This window comes from Podarcis tiliguerta (genome assembly GCF_965153285.1).
Source record: "Podarcis tiliguerta genome assembly, chromosome: 1".
Lineage (NCBI taxonomy): Eukaryota > Metazoa > Chordata > Lepidosauria > Squamata > Lacertidae > Podarcis > Podarcis tiliguerta.
In genome coordinates, this window is record NC_139534.1 from 63,805,743 (window position 1) to 63,826,735 (window position 20,993).

General features: G+C 43.0%; 1 protein-coding gene across 2 annotated transcripts in view; it reads right to left on the bottom strand.

The window, feature by feature from the left end:
• OSBPL5 (oxysterol binding protein like 5) overlaps positions 1–20,993 on the bottom strand; it is a 124,720-nt gene that overhangs the window by 35,780 nt on the left and 67,947 nt on the right. For both annotated transcript variants that reach the window (XM_083425977.1, XM_083425976.1), the window contains exons 2-6: positions 17,511–17,667; positions 12,126–12,199; positions 5,045–5,125; positions 3,403–3,504; positions 1,234–1,437 (exon numbers count right to left, since the gene is read on the bottom strand). In XM_083425977.1, the coding sequence (XP_083282103.1) occupies positions 1,234–1,437; positions 3,403–3,504; positions 5,045–5,125; positions 12,126–12,199; positions 17,511–17,646 (597 nt within the window). In that variant the 5' untranslated portion in view covers positions 17,647–17,667. The remainder of the gene's footprint in view (positions 1–1,233; positions 1,438–3,402; positions 3,505–5,044; positions 5,126–12,125; positions 12,200–17,510; positions 17,668–20,993) is intronic.

Sequence of the window (20,993 nt, forward strand, 5' to 3'; positions counted from 1 at the left end):
AAAAATTGTCCAACTTGCTAAAAGGCAGATTCTTATGTTTCTAACTTGAATACAATTCTTCATGATTTTTGGCTGATCCTATGAAAAGCTATTACCTTGCATGGAATTTTTGTTTTGCCTTCCAAAACACAATCTTTTTACTTCAGAGCACTTTGGCATGTTAGAATGTAATGGAAAGAAAGAAAGAAAGAAAGAACAGAGTGTTTCATTTTCAAACAAGAATGGGTCTGTTCTGAGTGGCCAGCTATGAGACATTTACCTGGATGTCTATGGTTCCATTTTTGACATATATTTCTAATGCCAGCGTGAAAAATGATATCAGCTCTCCAAGCATAAATATGGCCCCATTTATAGTCTCTTGCGATGGAACAATCAGCACTGCATTAATTTAGACTGAAAATGTTCCTCACAGTATCTTTGCTGTCAGTCTGCAGACTTGCTACTTTTAGGGATGGACCAGATTCAAGTGTGGTTAAGTACTGTTCCCTCAGAGCAGATGTTAATAATCTCTGAACGTGTCAGAAGGTGGTGAGGAGCCAGTCTCGTTCATCACAGCTGGCGGCAAATGCTATTTATTTATGTCTCAGGGAAAGAACGTCATTTCTTGACAACGTTGCTTGGATTACTTATAAATAGAAGTTGTAAGATCTTCAGGCAATAATATCTTCACTGGGCCCAGAGGCCCACAAAAAGTTCAAGGCTCTATTGTACTAGAGGCATATAAACACAATGCCCAATATTGTGTCCCCATAGAGGTTCCAACCTAGTTAAACCAGGACAGATGCAGCATGGAAGGAAATATCACTTTACATGTGAAGAATTGACCCCCTACCTACCTACCTACCTACCTACCTCCTCCCACCTCCTTGAAGGCAACAAGCACAGGTTAAGGACATATTTCAGCCTACCAAAAGCACTCAAAGAAAGTGCAGAGCAGTGGCATATAGGGCATAGCCTAGAAAGGATCCCAAGGGGCTTAAACAGAAGCCTGGAGGGTTATATTTGTCCTCCGGCCCTGAGGTTTCCCACTCCCTGATCTATCATGAGGAATGCTTCTGAAATCTCTCTTGATTTTACTGAGGTTTCCCTTCCCCACAATAAATCCCAGCAACAAATTCTTCAAGATTCAGACCCCCAATAGCTGCCAGAGCTACTCCTGAGCCTGCTTGGGGCCTGCTGTTTTCTCCTCAAGGAAGCTCAACATTTGTTGCCAGGTTCGGGCCTTGCACTTACCTTCACAGCCCAAATGGACTGATCCAGCGGGTGAAAAAGTTTGAAACAGAAGCCGTCCTTTTTGGAGGGTCTCTCAATCAGCTCACAGGAATGAAGCAAGATGGTGCCCACCCACTGCCCGACCTTTGGTGTTTTGTAGATCAGCAGGACTCCGGGTTTCAGCACACACCACAACTTGGTCCAGCTTTTCAGAGTCCCACGAATCTGAGGGGGGTGGGGAGGAATTAGGAGGAATTATTCACCTCTCTACTCAAGCCAAGTCCCTATCCAGTGAAGCAGTTTTACATAGTCCCTATCCAGTGAAATATTCTTGTTTAATAGGGTCAGAGAACAATGCAGCCATACCGAAACAGAGCTCTATTCTCCCCAGTGGCTTCTCATGCTGTATGATTTCTCATGAAATAACTGGGGGTTGAAGCAAAACTCCCAGGGCAAGCTGCCTGCAAAGAAAAGGGCTGGTTTTCACTAAGCAGCTCATTAAAGGTAAAGGGACCCCTGACCGTTAGGTCCAGTTGTGGACGACTCTGGGGTTGCACCGCTCATCTCACTTTATTGGCCGAGGGAGCCGGCGTACAGCTTCCGGGTCATGTGGCCAGCATGACTAAGCCGCTTCTGGTGAACCAGAGCAGTGCACGGAAACGGCATTTACCTTCCCGCCGGAGCAGTACCTATTTATCTACTTGCACTTTGACGTGCTTTTGAACTGCTAGGTTGGCAGAAGCAGGGACTGAGCGGGGATTCAAACCTCTGACCTTCTGATCGGCAAGCCCTAGGCTCTGTGGTTTAGACCACAGCTCGACCCGTGTCCCATAAGCAGCTCATTAAGAGGGTGCAATTTTGCTTTCACCCCAAGACCCCAAGACATTTATGCCGCATTTCCCTGGAGAGACTATAGCCTCTTACATCCAAAAGAGCAATACATGCTGAAGTCACTTAATTTTTTACATTTCCAGGGTTTCAAGGGGGGGGGGATCTTCTCCTCCTACTTCCCACCACCACCACTGCAGCCTAGCTAGTGTTTTAGTGGCTCCCTAGAAAGGTTGCAGAAAACCTCAAACAACCAAAGGAGCCCATTTCTCTTTCACGTATCTTATGGATACGTTGTTTGGTTCTGAGATCAAAGTATATTTCCTCCACGTGCTAGCAGGGGGGGGACAAACCGATCAGAAAGGAACATTTAAAGTGAACCATTAACTATGGCTAATGGAAGCCAGTGTCAGTAAAAACTTCAGAAAACGGCTGCCAGTAATAGATCTGATCACCAGAGATCAGAAGGTGACTTCATGACTGCGTTGTTATGTAAGGGTTTGGTCCTGCAAGAATGCAGAGTGATGGCGTAATTAGTGGGAAGCTGTAATTTAAAGGAAATGATTAGAAGTTTCAACAAGAACGTGTGGCTTATATCAAAGGTCACCAACCTTTCCGAGCCTATGGGCATATCTGCAAACAGGAGAAACTGTGGTGAGCATCTCACACACGCATGACAACCTGCCCTATGCTTCTTTTGAGGCTAATTTCAGACTCATTGAGCAGCAGGGAAGACCTCTGTGGGAACATATACACCTGCTCCATTGGCAATCCCAGCTTTATATAAAAACACAAGGCCACCAGTTCAGCCTTTGGCATCTCCAGATAAAGGGAGGTTGGTTAGCAAGGCTGAAGAGATACTTCTGCCTGTAGTGTTTAGACTTGTTGGGCTGGATGGACTGTTGATCTGAGAGCATGAAGATAGCTCTTTCATTTTCCACTTAAAAATATCCATCATTCCTAAATTTTCTGCCTAAAGAACGCATTTCCATAAATGTCAGAATTAACATTGTAATGCTTTTCAGAAAATTGGTCTCCTCTCCCCACACCACCACCAGAAAAGGGCACTTAACTAATATGGAAGGCATTCTGAATGAAAGGAAGTCCTTGGTGAGCCAACAGTCAGGCTATCTGTCTTCCTAACCATTTCCCTTGCCTCCCTAGTCTAAATTTCATTGCTCATTTTGACACATATAAGTTTTGGATCAAAAAATATAGTATTTGAGTCATCAGGTTTTATTCTCCAAACAGGACTATTTGTAAGCAGCAAGCAACCTTCAGAGAGAAGGCAGCTGATGGATTATGAGCGAACAGCCCTAAGAGTAGCTGGATCTTCTAAAATGATGCTTTATACTAAATTACCTTCAGCCAATCTGCCATAATGACCACACTGGGATCTTTCAAAGCACTGAAGAGTTGCTTGGTCGCTCTTTTCTTTTCCTGCCTGTAATTCTTCTTCTGTACCTGTTACAGAGATAGGGGAAAGAGGGGTGAAAATACTCATGAACACAGTTTTCTTCTTTCTCCTATGCTAGCAAAAAAAAAAAAGAAAAAAAAGGGGGGAGGGTTGTGAAAAACTGAGGAGAGAAGATGAGACCATGGCATTCATTTAGAGAAACAACTCGCATTGTAGGGAGTGAAACAGTGGCTGGGACAGCAAGTGCTTTATTATCTGGTAAAATTGCTATTGATTTTGGCCTCTTACTTAATGCGGTTCCACAGCTGCTTGGAACAAATCCTTTTTACTCAAGGAGGCAGTGCAACATAGTGCTTACAGAGGATCAGATGAGGACCTGGGAGACAAAGACTCAAAACCCTACTTGGCCATGGAGCTGAATAAGTAACCGTGAGCCAGTTATATTCTGGCAACAGGGCAGAATATTAATCCTTCACAGCCACTTCTATTGATTTTAATTAAGGAGTCCAGGTATTGGGCATATCAAGCCTTACTGAGTACCATAGGAAAGCAATTCACTTTCACACCCAGCTTCAGAATTCTCCAGGTTTTGCTTATTTGTCTGTAAGTATTAATTTATGGATCACTTTTGCTTATACGTGTCTCATATATGTGTGTATGATTTGCACACACATCATAAAAACCTGATCAAATAGTTTCGAAAGCAGCAGAAGAACAACTGAAAACAAGTTTAAAATCAATACAAAATGAATACTGAAAGGCAGAGGATTTTTCATTCAGCTGGAAAAGCTTGTCAAAGCAATCATGATTTCCATTGTTTCTGTGGGTGCTTGTTGTATCTCAACAGGAATGCTGTTCCAGGGAACAAGGGCAGCCACAATGAAAGCCCTGCTCCAAGTGCCTGTAGAGCAGGGCTTCTAATGTTTTCAGGACTTTATAAATGCTCCTGCAGAACACAGTGACCTACTGGGCATACAGGGGCAGGTTGAGCATATAAGGAAGGGATGGGGGTTATAAGTAAACTGGTTTTGGATTGTTGTTTCACTGGGAACTTATACCTCCACAGTTGTCACCAGTTGTAATGTTAATAAAGCCCATGTGTGACACTGACTGGAGACCACTGACAGCTCAAAGAAAGGTTTAAAATTATCATATTAGTGAGAAGATTCTTCTGGAAAATATAGCTGAAGAAAAGAGCTACCCTATGCACGGCAAAGTTGTAATTTGAATTAATTACATTCTATCCCCTTTTAAAATGTGTTTTTTGGGGGGAGCTTATTGGGTTGTTTTTATTATGTATTTTGTGGTTTTATATCTTGATTTTATTCTGTGAACCACCCTGAAAACCCCAGGTATAGGACGGTATATAAATTCAATAAATAAAAAAAGTAAAAAAAATTAAAAGCAAACTAATCCACAGGGAAGAAAGAGCAGTGTACAAAAAATATTAAAAGAATTCTAGCCTTGCTGTGATACTCCAGAGACGTGGCCTATGGCCCAAAGAGAAAGAGGTTCCAGTCTCTCAAGCAACAGCTTCCCACACAAATAGAATAAATATTATTTTCCATACATCTAAACTATACGTACCTTCAAAGTCTCCTTCTTGTTGCTTTTTCCATTGGGAGATACACACTCTTTATCAGACCCATTGCAAAATTTGTATTCAATCTAGAATGGAAGGAATTGCAAGATTTTAGGCTCCTTAAAGTAAAATACTAAAAGGAACCAGTCAGCAATGGTTATCAATATTCATCTAACCACGAAGTAAAGAAAAGGCAGTACTGAGTAGTTACCAACATGCTGCCAGAACTGGGTCCCTGCCCTGAGTCCAGGGGCCAAAATAATCCTGGGCACCTCAGTCTGAAACCCCCATGCCAAGACCACTAGGGACAGAGCCAGATCCCAAAGCCTTTGCTCTTTCCCCTTCTATCTGCCTTCAGGATCAGTCAGGATTTCATAGAACATGGGCACTGACACAAATCCTGAAGAATGCAGATCATGACCTCATTTGTAAACCAAGGATTGGAATGTGTGTGGCTCAGTGGCAGGGTCTTTCATTTGCATGCAGAAGGTCCCAAGTTCAATCCCAAGGATCTCCAGGTAAGACTGGAACAGATCCAAGTGCGAAACCCCAGAGACCCATGGCCAGTCAGAGAAGACAATAGGTTGACCAGTGCTCTGAATCAGTATGATGCAGTTTCCTATGCTCCTAAGAAATTAGACCATGGTTTATAAGCATGTTCGTAAGTTAGGCAATTTCGGGGGAATCAGATTTGCTCCAATCATGGCTTGTCTCAGTGCAGATGGAACATATAACCACAGCTAATGATGGGAAGTTGGTCCACAGAGGGAGGAGAGAGCGCACACATTCACAGGTCGACGCAAGCTATTCCCTAAGGTTAAGGGATCAGTGGTATTATGTTCGTACAGAGCTTTATAAAGACACCTGTCCTCTAGTTAGGTCACCATCACCCACCATTGACTTGAAGTGGCTTCAGATGCAATGGGATGCCACAGTTTCTCACTAGGTGAAAGAACCATGGTGAGTTTGGGCTTGCACATTCTCCTTTTCGCCCCTGCCCTTGCACAGCTGCAAGGAGGCTAGAAGCAGACCCTTTCACTTTTCAACAAATCACAGCTCCTTGCTGGATGCAAATGCTGGAGTTTGTTTAAACCAACTGTGATTTTAGATCCTGGTTCATTCTATCAAACCACAGTTCCAATTTAACAGGAAGCTGTGGTTTGTTTAAGACTGAAAACAAAGAGCAGGAAGGAATCTCCTCCTCACAGCAGCAAGAGAGAAAGAGGAAGAGGATGGGGGGGCGGGTCTGCAAACCCAAAGCTCACACAGGTTCTGTTCACAGAGGGGGAAAGCATGGGCTCCCATTATGTACAAACCAGGCTCTATGTGCAAAAGGAGATGAAGGCAAGAGAGCCAAATCCATTTACTCTTGGATAAAAGCAGCAAAAACCCAACCCAAATAGCTCTGCATACACACATTTATGCTTTGGGAAGTGATGCTTTGGCAATAGTAAATGTCCCTAGAATGCTTGGACTCTTAGCACAGTATTCAACTCAGGGAATACAAGGAACATTTTGTTCCTGAAACTACACCCCGCCTGGACTCTCTCTGTTTCCGAGTTTCCTGTCAACTGTGACTGGTCCTGGTTTCTTTGGCTGCTGGATATATAGCAAGCAGTTACATGTATCAGGACCGACACATTCCACTGGTGAAGATAGCCATCGTCATCTTCTGAAGGTTAAAAGGCAAACAGTGAGACTACATTGTAGTGTTTATCGTCATTTGCATCTTGTTCCTAGAATGCTGGCAAAATGGGAAATTGGAAGGGTATCCATCTATGCTCCTACTCTTTCCTATTGTGCCTGTAGGAATTGGTTTCTGAGCTCCTCAAGACTTGGGTTTTGGTGCGTGTGTGTGTATTCTGCAACATGTTCTTGACACAAAATTAACGCACTAATGGTGGATTTATACTGGATCACCCACACATCATTCCGCTTTACTAGTTGTTCTGTGATGCTTCCCCAATCATAACACATTATTGGTGTCTGGAAAGGCTACAGTGCAACAAACATGGAGACACCCTCCCCCCACAAAAAACCCTGAACGTTTGTGGTATGAAAAGTTATGGGATTTCGACAAGAAGTTACAGGGAATGTATTAATTGGAAATGAAGCACTATGATCACCCCAAAACTTGAAAGCAGGAGCGCATATGACCACCCTAATAGCATCATGAGCACAAAGCATCAGTAAAAAGCACCTCTAGAGCCTCTGAGCAAATGATGTACTAATTTACTATAACATCGGTGGTTTCTATTTTCAGCTTTAAAATTTCCCTGCTTCTCAGATGGCAAAAACTAAAATACACGTGCTTAGGTAGCATAGGGTACAGCAGTCTGCAGTTCCCACTCTCTCTAGGGGCTCATCCACACTTTGCTCATCCTGTGCCTAGAATGCACAAGAGGTTTTCCATTTGCCCTGCTGCTTTCCCTGGGAAAACCTGCTCTTTACCACTGAATCAGAGCAATCTATCAATATGATACATGGAAAACCTAATTGACATTTGCTCCGATTCAGCAGGAGAGAGTGGGTGTCTCCAGGGGAAAGTGGTAGGACTAGACGAAGTCTGGATGAGCCCTAGTATTCAATAGCTTCTCAGTTTTCCTTTTACAAAAAAATGAAGCAGCAATCCTATGTCCACTTTCTTCCAAGAAAGCTCACCTATAGAGTGAGCCTTATTGCTGAGCAATTTAGGTCACTTCCTGTACTTTGTTTAGGAGACTCTTAAGGATCTGCAGTTCGCAGGATTAATCGGGGAGGGGCATGAATGTGGTATAAGAGCACTTTAAATGGATAGTGTTGATGAGCCCTTATTTCTAGGAGGGGACACAGCAAAACTGACTTACTACAGATTTTATAGTGCCCCAGAGGCTGCTTCTCTTCCTCTTAAGCAAACTGACCTTAAAACATTATAAATGTACTGAAAAGGATATGAAAGACCAGCAACAGGTGACCAATGTCATTGATCAACTGCTCGGACTCTGGGTGCTGCAAAAGGGACAGAAGCTAATTAAATGCATTAGCACGAGGCCAAAGGGATGAACTTGCTTGCAACACCAAAGCACTAATGGTTGCATAAGGCATTGGTGAATTTGTGGCTTATTCCAAAATGGACAGGTGCTCAACTGATACTTGACATTAACCAGCTGGTTTTGCAAAAGGGAGAAACAAACAAAACCGCAACCCACTCCTAGAAAGAGGATAGTACCCCTCACATCTGTTACTGTGTTGTAACTGTGACAGTCTGCTACTCGGCAGCGCAGTTCTTCATTTCTCATTCACGGTGGCTGCTGTGGTGAGGAAAAACAAGACTGCACACTTTTTGTCCTTATCTTTGCGGCACACCTTGCTACACATTTTCCCTCTACTTATTTATCACGCGCCTGGCCACGGCAGCCTGAATTCTTCCCTCCCTCAGTCACCCCAAAGCCTCCTGATGTCTTAAGCAATTCCATGTACTCCTCTTGCTGCCTATAGTGCCGGGGAACTCACCCACAGAACACTTATATGGGGGACCACCACCCCTCCAGATGTTCCTAGAACTCTCATCATCCTTGGTGATGCTGGATGAGGGCCCACCAGCATCTGGAGGACTGACTTAAACCCTTGCCCTCTCTTCTCATAGAACTCACCTCAACACTCACCTTTACCCTAAAGCAAATGGGTTAACCCAAAGGTTGCAATCCCTTGCTGAAATGAAACACAAGCACTGAGCTTGCGGCAAGGGAGAGGCCATATCCAGGGCACCCTGCTTTACATGCAGAAGGTCCACAATTCAATCCTTGGCCGCTCCAGTTTCAAGGACCAGCCAGCAAGTGATGGGAAATATTCTGGACAGGTGGTGACTACCAAGTTAGGTGGGAAAAGAGCTTGATTTGGCCTAAGGCAGCTTGCTGTGTTCTAATAAATCAAGGGTAGCCAACCTGTTGCTCTCCAGATATTGTGGACTACAACTCCCATCAGCCCCTGCCAGCACAGCCAATGGTGAAAGATGACTGGAGTTGTAGTCCACAGCATCTGGAGGACCAGCTGGGTATCCCTGTGGTCAATCACATTCCACATGAAACTTCTCATTTGTTGAAGTTATTAGGTACCCCACTGTGGCAGGTTAGGTAGGGGCTGAGGTTATTACTATTATACAGTGGTACCTCGGGTTACATACGCTTCAGGTTACAGACTCCGCTAACCCAGAAATAGTGCTTCAGGATGAGCACAGAAATTGTGCTCTGGCGACATGGCAGCAGCAGGAGGCCCCATTAGCTAAAGTGGTGCTTCAGGTTAAGAACAGTTTCAGGTTAAGAACGGACCTCCGGAACGAATTAAGTACTTAACCCGAGGTACCACTGTAATAATTTTCCAAGGCTGCCTACCTAGTGCCTAGTTTAAGAAGTTTAGGCTGTGAAATGCTAAACACTCTTGCCTGTAAACAAGCCTCATTGATCTCAATGGAATTTGCTTCCCATGTGCTGGTTTGCTCTGTTAGGCTCCAAACAGAGACTTTGCCCCATCTAAAATGATTAAGAAATCTCGTGCTCCTGCAGTTAATGTTTCATTACTCTAACTGCTGCTTGTTTTTAAAGAACGTAGTTTATGTTATTTTTCCCCCCAGACTGAGACTTATTGAAGCATTGCAAGTCACCTTGAAAATACTTGTTTACGAAGGTGATACAATAACTGCATATAATTGCACTTGCTTGCTTTCACACAGAGCGGCCACTTAGATAGGAATATGGTTTGCTGTGACATGTGAAATGGTCAAACTGAATCGGCTGGAAACAGATAAGCACCTTTGCTGCACAATGGCAGGCTTCCTCTACCTTGTGGCTGTTTGGTCACCTGTTTTACCAAACATGTCCTTAAATGTTTTCTGCCACATGTTCCAAAACCCTGCATGAGGATTTTGACGAGTGGTACTAAGGCTCCCCCATATTTTCCCATGCGAATTGATGGCTTGTATGTCAATAATCTCTGTTTGGTGACACTGTGCAATGAAAGAATTCTTTTAAGCACAGCAAGATCAGAATCAATCATCTGGTTCCCTAAACAAAGAACCAGGAAATAGTGGCAAAATGCACAAAGCAATGCACAAAGGAATAGAAAGAACTAAAATATCCACTTAGTAGCAACACTAACAATCTGTGTATATACAGTTGGAGCAACAACAAGCACTGAATAATACAAAACCAGTCACAGGGTTCATCCAAACTTACTTTTTGCCCTGCTGTTTCTAGGCACAGGGAGGCGGAGCTTCATGCTCTGGCACCGGGGGGGGGGAGCAGGCAGGGCGGGGCTAGTGTGCGTCCTGGGGGCGTGGCACGCAGCCTGCGGGGGCATGGCACCCAGTGCGGGCGGGGGGGCAGCCGCAATGGCACCACACCGGGATTGCGCTGCTGGGGGCAGTGCGCTCCCCCCGCACTCCTCTTCCTCCGCCACTGGGCACAGGTTTGTGCTTTAAAGATTGGAGCACTCTTTTTTTTTCTTTTTTGGCCTCTGGCTTTCCTCAGGAAAACCCACTCTTCAACAGAATCAACGGCAATTTGTGTTTCCTGTGGATTGGCATTTGCTCTGATTCAGTGATAAAGAGCAGGCTTTCGTAAAGAAAGTATCGGGACAAAAAAGATAAAGAAACACTTAAGACACAGAATTTTAGTTTAAAGCATGGACCTGTGCCTAGAGTCGCGGCATAAAATGAAGTCCGGATGAGCCCAAAGTCACCTGCATTGTAGCACTTAAATTTAAAGAAAGGGACAAACTTTTCTACATGACAGGCTTGTTGTTTGTACTCGTGCTATAGCTACTGTTAACCGTGGCCGACCTTCAAACTAGAAGAAGACATGACTTAAAGAAGATGACGTACATGGGCATGTAGAGAGGCGTTCTTGCAACTGTGGAACTCCCCTCCACTTAAGAACTGTAGACGTTCAGAAGAGCGGAACAAGATTTTTTTCTGTTTGGGCTAGTCAACAGTCAGTTTAAAGAGGTGAGGGCTCATTTTCATTTCCTTGGGTATTTTTGTTTTCGTTGGCTTGGGTCCAAAGCACCGTGGAGTAAGTCCCGCAAGCCCCAAGAAGACTTAGATTTTGTTTTTCTTGGACAGCAAAGCCACCTGGCACCTGCTTTGATGCTGCATGGGAAATTATTGTTAAAACTAAGGGGCATTCCAAAAATAATTTTCAATGCAGTGTGTTAAAAGAAGGTGAGGGGGGGAGTAAAAGGTCTAATGGAATAGAACAATGTGGAGTCCTCAGATCCCCTCCTGTCTTTTGCCTCTCCTTTTTAAAACACGCACACATACACACACACACGAGAGGGGGGGGGAGGGGGAGAGGATTGTGTTGTGTTTGTGGTTTAGAGGATGGCCTGTTTGGGAGCTGGTTTTCTTTTTTGAGCATCAACCATATTTCTTCTGTGAAACAGGTATTATGGGGTGCCGATGAAGGAGTCTTAAAATTTCAACTGTACCCCCAAACGCTTGGATTAGGGACCCCTGAAATTAGAATAAACTCTTTGGGATAACCTAAGCAGTTTTGTTTTGTGTGTTCTGTTTTACATTTGACTCACTCCAAGGCCTTGCTAAGAAACAGAATACGCTACAATTGAACAGAAATGAACTGCGAGCTGAGCGGCTTCCCAAAGTAGAGATGTATAAATGCTCTTCTACTTGTCAAGCATCCCTCTAGCAAGTGTTCACAAACACAAGCCCTCCACCTGAGTGAAGCTGGGGTAGGGGATTATCTCCACAGTTGATCTGTACTTGGGAGGCATTCCAAGCCCCTCCAAAGTTCAGTGTGACATCAGAACCAAGAAATGGCATTAAAAAGGCCAGCCAACATTTACGGACCTCTAATAAAAGTTCAAGAGAAGTTTACTCACAGATTTATAGAAACAGAAAACTAATCACTGGTTATCTGAGAGGCTTTCTTCACAACAAAAATGTTTACATTTTAAAAAATTTTACCTTCACAACAAAAATGTACTACATATGCACTGAAAATACAAATATCAGATTACAGGAGGCGGGCATTTTGTCTCCCTGCTCTTCATCTGGACTCCAGGAAAAATAAGCATTTCTATAAGCCTCATTACCTTATTAATAGAGTTTGGCGTCGGAGGAATCTCATCCTTCATCATGGGCAAACTGTTTCCTTCCATATCCTTCCCTGAAACAAAATGACAAAAGTAAAACACTGAGAGGCTCTGTGGCAAACCACAACTGCTGAAACAACGATCCTGAGAAAGGACTTCATTCCTAAAGGAAACAGAAATGGCCACACACGCCCTGCCCAAAAAAGGAGCTGCTGTAGGATTAATTGCAGGAATATGTATAGTATTTTAATATGACCAAGATCCAGCCCCATAGCAGGATATAGAAAAGCCACCACACAGTGAAGAACGCAATCTGAACTCAACCTACCTTGGAGTAAGCCCTGCTGAATTCAGTAGGGCTTACTTCTGAGTAGGCATAGTTAGGAGACTGTGCTGTAAGCTGCCAATATCTGTTCAAAATAGCAACAAAGGTCAAATGCAATTTCTATACAGTGGTACCTTGGGATGCGAACGGGATCTGTTCTGGAGCCCCATTCGCATCCTGAATGGAACATAAGACGCGATGGCACGTCTGCGCGGGTCGTGTTTTGCCGCTTCTGCGCATGATGTCATTTGGAGCGTCTGCACATGCACAAGCGGCGAAACCCGGAAGTAATGTGTTCTGTTACTTCCGGGTTGCCGCAGAGCGCAACCCGAAAGCACTCAACCTGAAGCACATTCAACCCAAGGTATGACTGTACATGATTTGGAACATGGAATATTTTTTGCCATTCACTGATTTTTGGCCAAGGCCTAGATCACACTTTGTGTTCATTCTCTGCACTAGCCGACTATGAGAGCATGCACCACTGAAAAGTGTGATGCTTGAGACAACTGGAACAGACAGGGAAGTTCTACCTGTGGAATTAATGTCCATTCACACATGCATTTTATCACTTAATTTGCAGTCAATTAGGGGATGAACAGGCATGTGTGTGTAAAACTGCTCCAATCCTGCAGCAGGAGTCACATTTTATTTTATTTACCCTTCCTTGGCATTCTTCGAAGGACATAATGCTCTCTGCCTCTCTCACTGATCTGCCCAGCTTCATGCCTAGAATAAAAATCAGCTCTGACTTTCAGGCTACCTTTATTAAAGAGGAAAGTCTAATCTGCCTTGTTTCATGATTTGAGAGTCCTGTTATGAGAAAGACTTTACATTCTCTGCCTTAGGCTGAGATCCTGGGCAAACACGGTTAAGTTCCACTGAGGTCAATGGAGCTACTGGCAAGCAAATATTAGGATTAGGGCTACCCTCGCACTGCCACACTCATACATGTCTTGATTCTAGGTATTTGTACAATGGTGTTTACATGGGTGAACTATTATTGAATGAATTTCTCATCCTTGCCTTGCATATTCATCTTGCTGAGAGAGAACATATGGCCCAGGCTGCCAATTAATTTTAATGGGAATCACAAGACTGATTCATGGCTCACAGATATGCAGATTTACTCCTTTGACAGTTTAAAATAAGTCACACCGTGCCCTGATTATTGATTCACACCTTAAGAAGAGAAAGTACTGACATCTCACACATACACACAAATTCTTCCCCCAGCTTTGTGAATCAGTTCTCCCACAACACTTGGCATTTCAACAATATTTTCCCTGTGCCTTTTCATTTTCCCTACAGACACTCTAATCCAAAACACATTTACCTGGGAAGTAAGTCCAAAATTTTTCATATAGGATTTACAGTCAAGGGTGTATGCGCTGGACTGCAGCCTAAACATCACTTAGCAGCACATGTCTTAATACCTTTGTGGATCTGCATTTAACTTAAAGGTTATACAATTGCCATGTGCTCTGTATTGATTGCACTGGCTTTGGTTATGCTTCCAGTTTAAATGCTTCTGTAGCGCCCTCAAAACTCACCCTTTGTTATCTCAGAAGAAAAGGAATGCCTGCTTAAACAAACGCAAAAGAAAATGGTTTCCATTTTCCTTAACGCTGCTGTGGCTTAGAAAAACCAACGGCAAATTAAGCCCAAGAATCCACCACAAAATCACACCTGTACCACATGTGCTGATATGCAACACAGAAAAGGGAAAACCCAAGCTACCTTGAACAAGGCAAAACAGAAGCTCTCAATAGTTGCCTTCAGAGCCTCAGTTCATCCCGACTGGAATTTAAAGGGGCAGATACAAAGGGTGTGTGTGAATATGCTAGACAGCTTTTCCAGAGAACTGCAGCTCTCAAACCACTTGGTTTTCATATAGAGGGGACATTTTGGGACTTCATAAAAATCACAGATGTCTTCCAGTGTTCTCCTGTGTGATAATACATTACCAGTGCTACCTCAATAGCAGCTATGTCTTTTACTTGCTGTCGGTCACTGAATTTTCTCCTTCCTTTTGCTTCTTGCTTAATGCTTGATCTTTTTATTATGTCTTTAGACAAGCTGTTAGCAGCCCAGAGTAGCTGGGAAAACCCAGCCAGATGGGTGGGGTATAAATAAAAAAAAGCATTATTATTAAATACAATCATACCTTGAAAGTCGAATGGAATCCGTTCCAAAAGTCTGTTTGACTTCCAAAACGTTTGGAAACCAAAGCGCAGCATCTGATTGGCTGCAGGAAGCTCATGCAGCCAATCGGAAGCTGCAGAACCCGTGTCGGATGTTCAGGTTCCAAAATAACGTTCGAAAACTGGAACACTCACTTCTGGGTTTCAATCGTTCAGGAGCCAATTTGTTTGGGAGTCAATTTATTCAGAAGCCAAGGTGTTTGAGATCCAAAATACAACTGTATTTTATTTTATTTTATTTTATTTTAATTTATTTATTTATTTATTTATTTATTTATTTATTTATTTGGTCAATTTAATTCTTCGCTGCTAAGCAATAATCTTGGCTGATCACTGGTGAAGCATTTTTTTCCTTAGATTGTTGGTTTACATTTGCTTTATTTTCACAAAATGAATTGGTCGTCTCCCCGCTCCCAATATTCTATTAGCTATAATACCTAGAACAACTAAGGGAGGGGAATCAGAAAGAGGATACCGAGCCCACAATTATCAGTGAATCTACTATTCAGTTTTAAAGTGCAAGCCTAATCATGTCTACTCAGAAGTAAGTCCCACTGAAGCCAATTTGGCTTACTACCAGGTAAGTGGAGTGAGGATTGGAGCCTCACTACCTTTTACTCCCTCAATATAGACTTATGGCTACAGACTTATTCTGGAAGGAAGGCTGACCCAGTAGGTTAAGTGCAAGAACGGCCAATAAAACTGCTGCAAGAAATGAAGATGGAATGGAATAAAAGAGCATAACTTTCAGCACCACATCTCAGTGCCAGGCAAACCAGTTCCTGTTGACTTTATGTGTATCATATAACTAAGAAGCAAACAGAACTTATGGCAGAGGAAAAAAGGAGGGCTACTATACTTGCTCGCTATGGTGTAGATGAGCTTGCATCAAAGAAAGTATTGCCCACACTTTCCAGTATATTTCTTTGTTGCTTTCCTTACTGCAAAAAGTCCATTTTGGGGGTGGGGGTGGGGGAATGAGTTTGTTGGGCAAAACTTTCCAATCAACTTTTATAGTGCAACTTAAATTTGCGGGCATGTGACTGAATTCCACCCCAAAATAACGAAAGTCTGGAAAGGCCCTGAGTGAGATACGTGATATTGCTCCTTCAATGAAATGTGTTGCCTTTTAAGGATTTATACGTTTTGCTTTGACACTATCCTGCTGCTGCTTGCTATATATTTGAGACTGCTGTCACTTTATTGTTTATTTTTTATGCTTTTAAGTTCATACAGTGCAACACTTTGCACGGTCTTCTCTCAGAAAAGCAGTAGATCAATCATCGCTTTAATAGCAAATGCAGCTGGGTTGAGCCCTTATCGGTTTGGAAATGAAACAGGATCACTGAGAAAATAAGACAGCAGCTTCAAAAGACCCTGAAGGCTCCCTAAGTACATAGCAGTATGTAAGTTTGTAAATTAAAATAAAAGTATTTTTTTTAATGGGCTGCCAATGAAGGGCTTGTGAGTTTCTAAAATGTGTTGAATGTTTAGGCAATGTTTAGGAAGTTGTAGAGAGGAGAAAGAAATTGTTCTGCTCATGTCTCTTAACAATATAAAGTATAGTTAATATCCTGGAATGAGAGGTGGGGAGGAGGATATGTGTGGTGATTTTTTTTTATAAAAAAACACCTTTCACTATTAAATAATGTTTTAGGAAGGGAAGAAAGATGCACCCATATTCTACAGAACGTTCCTGAACATACTGCTTGCATTCTAACGCTACCTAGCTATAAAATGCTCAGCAGGAGTAGAGGCCAGGATGAAAACTGAGTGATGTAGCACAGTGGGGGAAGACTTTGGTTGGGAATAGGAGAAGATAAAAAGTGTCAATTGTCTTCTCCACTACCCCTTCCCCAAGCTAAACAGCATTGTAAGGTTTCTGTTCCAGACTGGCTGAAAGTCCTGGGCAACAGGAGGGGTGTCTGTGTGTGTGTGTAGATGCTGCGAAACTCTGTGTATCCGGCATGCTTTTTAAAAACTGAATTTTACAATGATAACATGCAGCCCAAATATAAAATAGCTAAACACACACACACACTATTCTGAGCTAATATGATACAATATTCTGAACTAAACCCAGAAAATATATGAAATCAGTTACAGTGAGCCTATTGTGGACTGTCAATAACATCATTAGTAGGGACATGGTACTAACCTTTGGTGCTTTTCTTTCCCTTCTCATAGAACTCAAATACCTTGAAAAGGAACAAAATTGTGCCACGCTGCCAGAAGTGAATTATTTCTACCCTAGCTCCACATCACCTTGAGAAATTGCTTGCCAGTTTCTCAACTAATGTTATCTCCCACATCTTTGGGTACCAGGAGTCAATAGCTACTCCTTAGGAAGCCACTAACACTCTGGCTGCTGATTCACCAAGAGCTTATCAGAGCCCTACTTTCAGATCTCCTGCCCTAGAAATACTGTAAATTCAAAAAAGCAAAGTGCAGAGAGGGTTGCACAGTATATTTTCAAAATATTATTCTTATTTATACCCTACCCATCTGGCTAGGCTCATTATGTTAAAAACCCAATTCCAAAACTCCTGAACTCTGTGGTACCCCACCAAATAGGAAGATAACTTTTGAAGAACCCAACACCCCCTCCAACACATTGGAGAAGATCTAAGGCTGTTATAAGAAGCTGCCATGGAGTAAGATATGGTTTGTGAAAGGGCTTTAATGAAATTGATCTGAAAGGAGTTTTCTCCCAAAGTTAAGTTCCACTCTCCATCATCAACCCAAAGAGGATCTCTGGGGTGGGTCTTCTGAGGGGTGTGTATTCTGGCACCATTTTGTCTGGGGGAAAAAGCACTGCATACAGCATGTTATAAAACCCACTGAGCAAACACTGACCTGGGCTGATTGGGTAGATCTCATTATCGGTCCCAAAAAACAGGTTCCGGGTCAGCTTGTGAGGATCTATTTTCTGAGGAGTGGATGAGGCAGGGCAGAGCGAGAACCTGCGCCGAAGAAAATTCTCTTCCTTCATGGCATGAGCAGTAGGGGTTTTCTGAAAGGAACAGACCAAAATAACAACAGCGTCAAGTCACAGAATATTTAAACAATACATTCAGATTAAATAATTAAAAGGCCCTTTTTTGCTATTTTGAATCTGCCTATTCTTAAACTGTATTGGTTATCTGTCCCCCCCATCCGTCCGTCCCGCCCCCCCGCCCCCCCCTGATTTTACATGTTATTGCTGGGAGCTTGCTAGCTCTGGCAAGTGGGGAAAAAACTTAAAATGTTATTTTTCTAAATTGTGCTGGTGTAATATTTATTCTTCAATACAGTCGTACCTTGGTTTTCAAATTTAATCCATTCTGGGAGTCGGTTCGACTTCCGGAACAGTTCAAAAACCAATCGGAAGCTGTGCCGGATGTTCAGCTTCCAAAAATCATTCGAAAACTGGAACAATCACTTCCGGGTTTCGATAGTTTGGGAACCAAAACATTCAAGTTTAAAGGTGTTTGGCTTCCAAGATTCCACTGTAATGCATTCTGAAATTACTTTTGGTCAGGCTTTGCTAAATGAAAATATATTATTTGAAGAATATCTGATATCCACATCAGGGGGTAGCAAAGGATACCTGGTGTCCACCCCTCTCCCCACCTTTCAGTTAAAAAAATAAAAATCTTGCTGAAATTTAAATGTTTTTGTTTGCAGCTCAGCCTCAGGACTGACGGTCAGGGCTCTGCAGCCCAGGGCCCCCAAAATGAACATGCAGACAGCACCAGAGGGTGGCCCAGCATCAAGCAGGCCCAGTGACATATCCTCAGTTCACATAGGAGTTTCAGAACATAGGAAGCTATAAAGCTGGCAATTCTGATCACGCCTCTAAAACAGTTGGGGATTTGCCATCATTCCAGGACCCCCATCACCTGCCATATTCAGTCTTCACACCGATGCCACAATCAAGAGAGAGCTAGTTGCCCCAGAGAAATTCCACCCACACAAGTAACTTATTGCCTAACCATAGTTATTATCCATAGAACACAGCAGATAATGACATAGCTAGCATGTTTATGCTTACAAAAAAGTAGTACCAGGGATGTTTTGGTCACATGTAAGACCTCAGTTAGTGTAGCTAACTAGAGAAACCACAACATAAGCCCAAGCGTAATATGGTAAGGACATAGCACACCTTATGAAAGGAAAAATGTGTTTTTCATCAGAAGGCAGTCTTTTTTTTTTTAAGGTGCATTTTATTGGGGGGGGGCGTGTTATTACAAACAAACATTACATAAAGCAACTGAAAGAAATTTGATGCAAGCAAAACAAAACCAATCCAAAGCAGGCCAAGAATTATAACCTCTGCAGGCTGACTTGTAACACTTGACTCTCCCACTCATATCATGCCAAGTGCCAGCTGGGGAAAGTGGCATCGCTTTAGCCACAATGTTTGCAACCAGGCTCCAATTCTTAAAAGCCCCTTTTGGCAGCCGTTGTTCACAAACAGCTTATTGGTCCAACTAGCCTGAATTAGCAGAGAGAGGCCTGGCAGAGCTATTCTTTCCTCTTCTGTACTGCCAAAAGCAATACCTATTGAAACAGAGCTATTACCACAGTGTTTAGCATCTCATAGCCGGCCAGGATAAGTGCACTTCACATATGCATGAGATAAGCAAACAAGCATGGCATCAGCTCTGCAGCTTTAATCTCAATCAGGGCGCTATTCTTTGAAAATAGCAAGCTGCCGGTCCTTACAATTTCGAGGAATGGCTTGAAAAATCTGCAGAGTGGTGGAATGGATGCAACTTCCAGTGGAAAGGCCATGGGGCTTCCTAGCGATGGGTGAACTGCCCATCTCACTGCTTTTATAGGGCATGCAGTCAAAGTCACAGCAAATAACTATTTGGGACAACACACAGGTCTTGCATGGTGAGAGCACTGCTGCTCCTTGCCATTCAGGTGTTGGCTGCCTCCCACTTGCCACTTCCAAACCCTGGAACCAGCACTGGGAAAAGAAAAGCTACACCTCAGAGAAACCCTTTAAAAACAATAGGCAATAATGACTAATTATTCCAGGCTGCAAAGAAGTCGGAGGACAAGGTCTGCCTGTGCTCTTGTTTCCCAGTCTATTCGGCACCATTTCAAGCTGCATTGATGGCATGTTCCACTCTTATAGATTAAAAAGTAACAAAACGGGACGATGCTGAACATGAGGTTAGTTTCCCAAAGAAGAGGGAAGGGATGATATTTCAGCATGGATAATGTGTGCTCCAAGAGTAAATTCAGGAGCAAGTTACAGAGCTGAGTTGCCTGGCTGGGTTGTATTAGAGAGAACAAGAAGAATCAACCACTCTGATCTCAAAGGACAAGGTTAGTATGTGACAAATGAGGGGCACTGTTTGCAGAAAATTACCCATTTGAGGGGAGAGACTACTGATACACAGCTCTGCCTTCTAAGTAATCTGTCTTCATTCAGATGGACAACTTCAGATGTCCAACAGCCACCTCTCTCCTATGTTCCACGTTTGTGGAGATCACACACTGAGGTACAAAGTGACTGTCTGCTCTTTAAGACCATCAGTACAGACCTGCCTTTCTCAAATCTTGGGTCCCTAGCTGTTGTTGGACTACAACTCCCATCTTCGCTGACCACTGACCTGCTGGCTGTGGATGATGGGAGTTGTAGTCCAACAACAAAGACAAAGACTCTGTGGGTGTTCTTTCTCCAACTCTAACCCGACAACAGTCTCCTCCCCTACTGCTGGAGACCGGCAAGGAAGACCACAACTCTGAAAAATGTATGTGTCCCATCTCAAGCTTATTAAGATCACTTAAGAAGGCTTGCATCAGAATCCATCCATTTGCATGGCAAACTTAAACCAGGAGTTTTTTTTCTGAGGTGACCCTATCATTATGCAATTCCTTCCCCAAAAGGCCCATCTGATCTTCCCCATGTAAACCACTGGGAAAGCTTCTGCTTTTTAAAAAAATAATGTTTTTAAATGTTCAGAAGTTGCTGGTAGTTTATCATTCTTACAAACTGCGATCCTCGTGAACTTGAAAAAAAACAACAACAAAGTTTCCACATGCGGAAAGGCAGGACACATCTTAAATTATAAACATAGGGTTGGGAGGGGGTAAGGACAATTTGCTAGAACGACTTGCTCTGAGTTGGCAACACAAGGAATTGCTATATGTACTGTACGTAAGTGGGTTACATTATTTCTGATGGTTGAAGTATTTATCTTTTCCTCTGCTTTAAGTGCTTTATTGTATTTACTGCTGGTGTTATATTGCGTTTAAAAGGGTGAAAGCTACTGCCTTTTAAACATTTGTTGTTAACTGTCTAGGGCTTGTCATAAAAAAACCAACAGGGTACAAATGGTA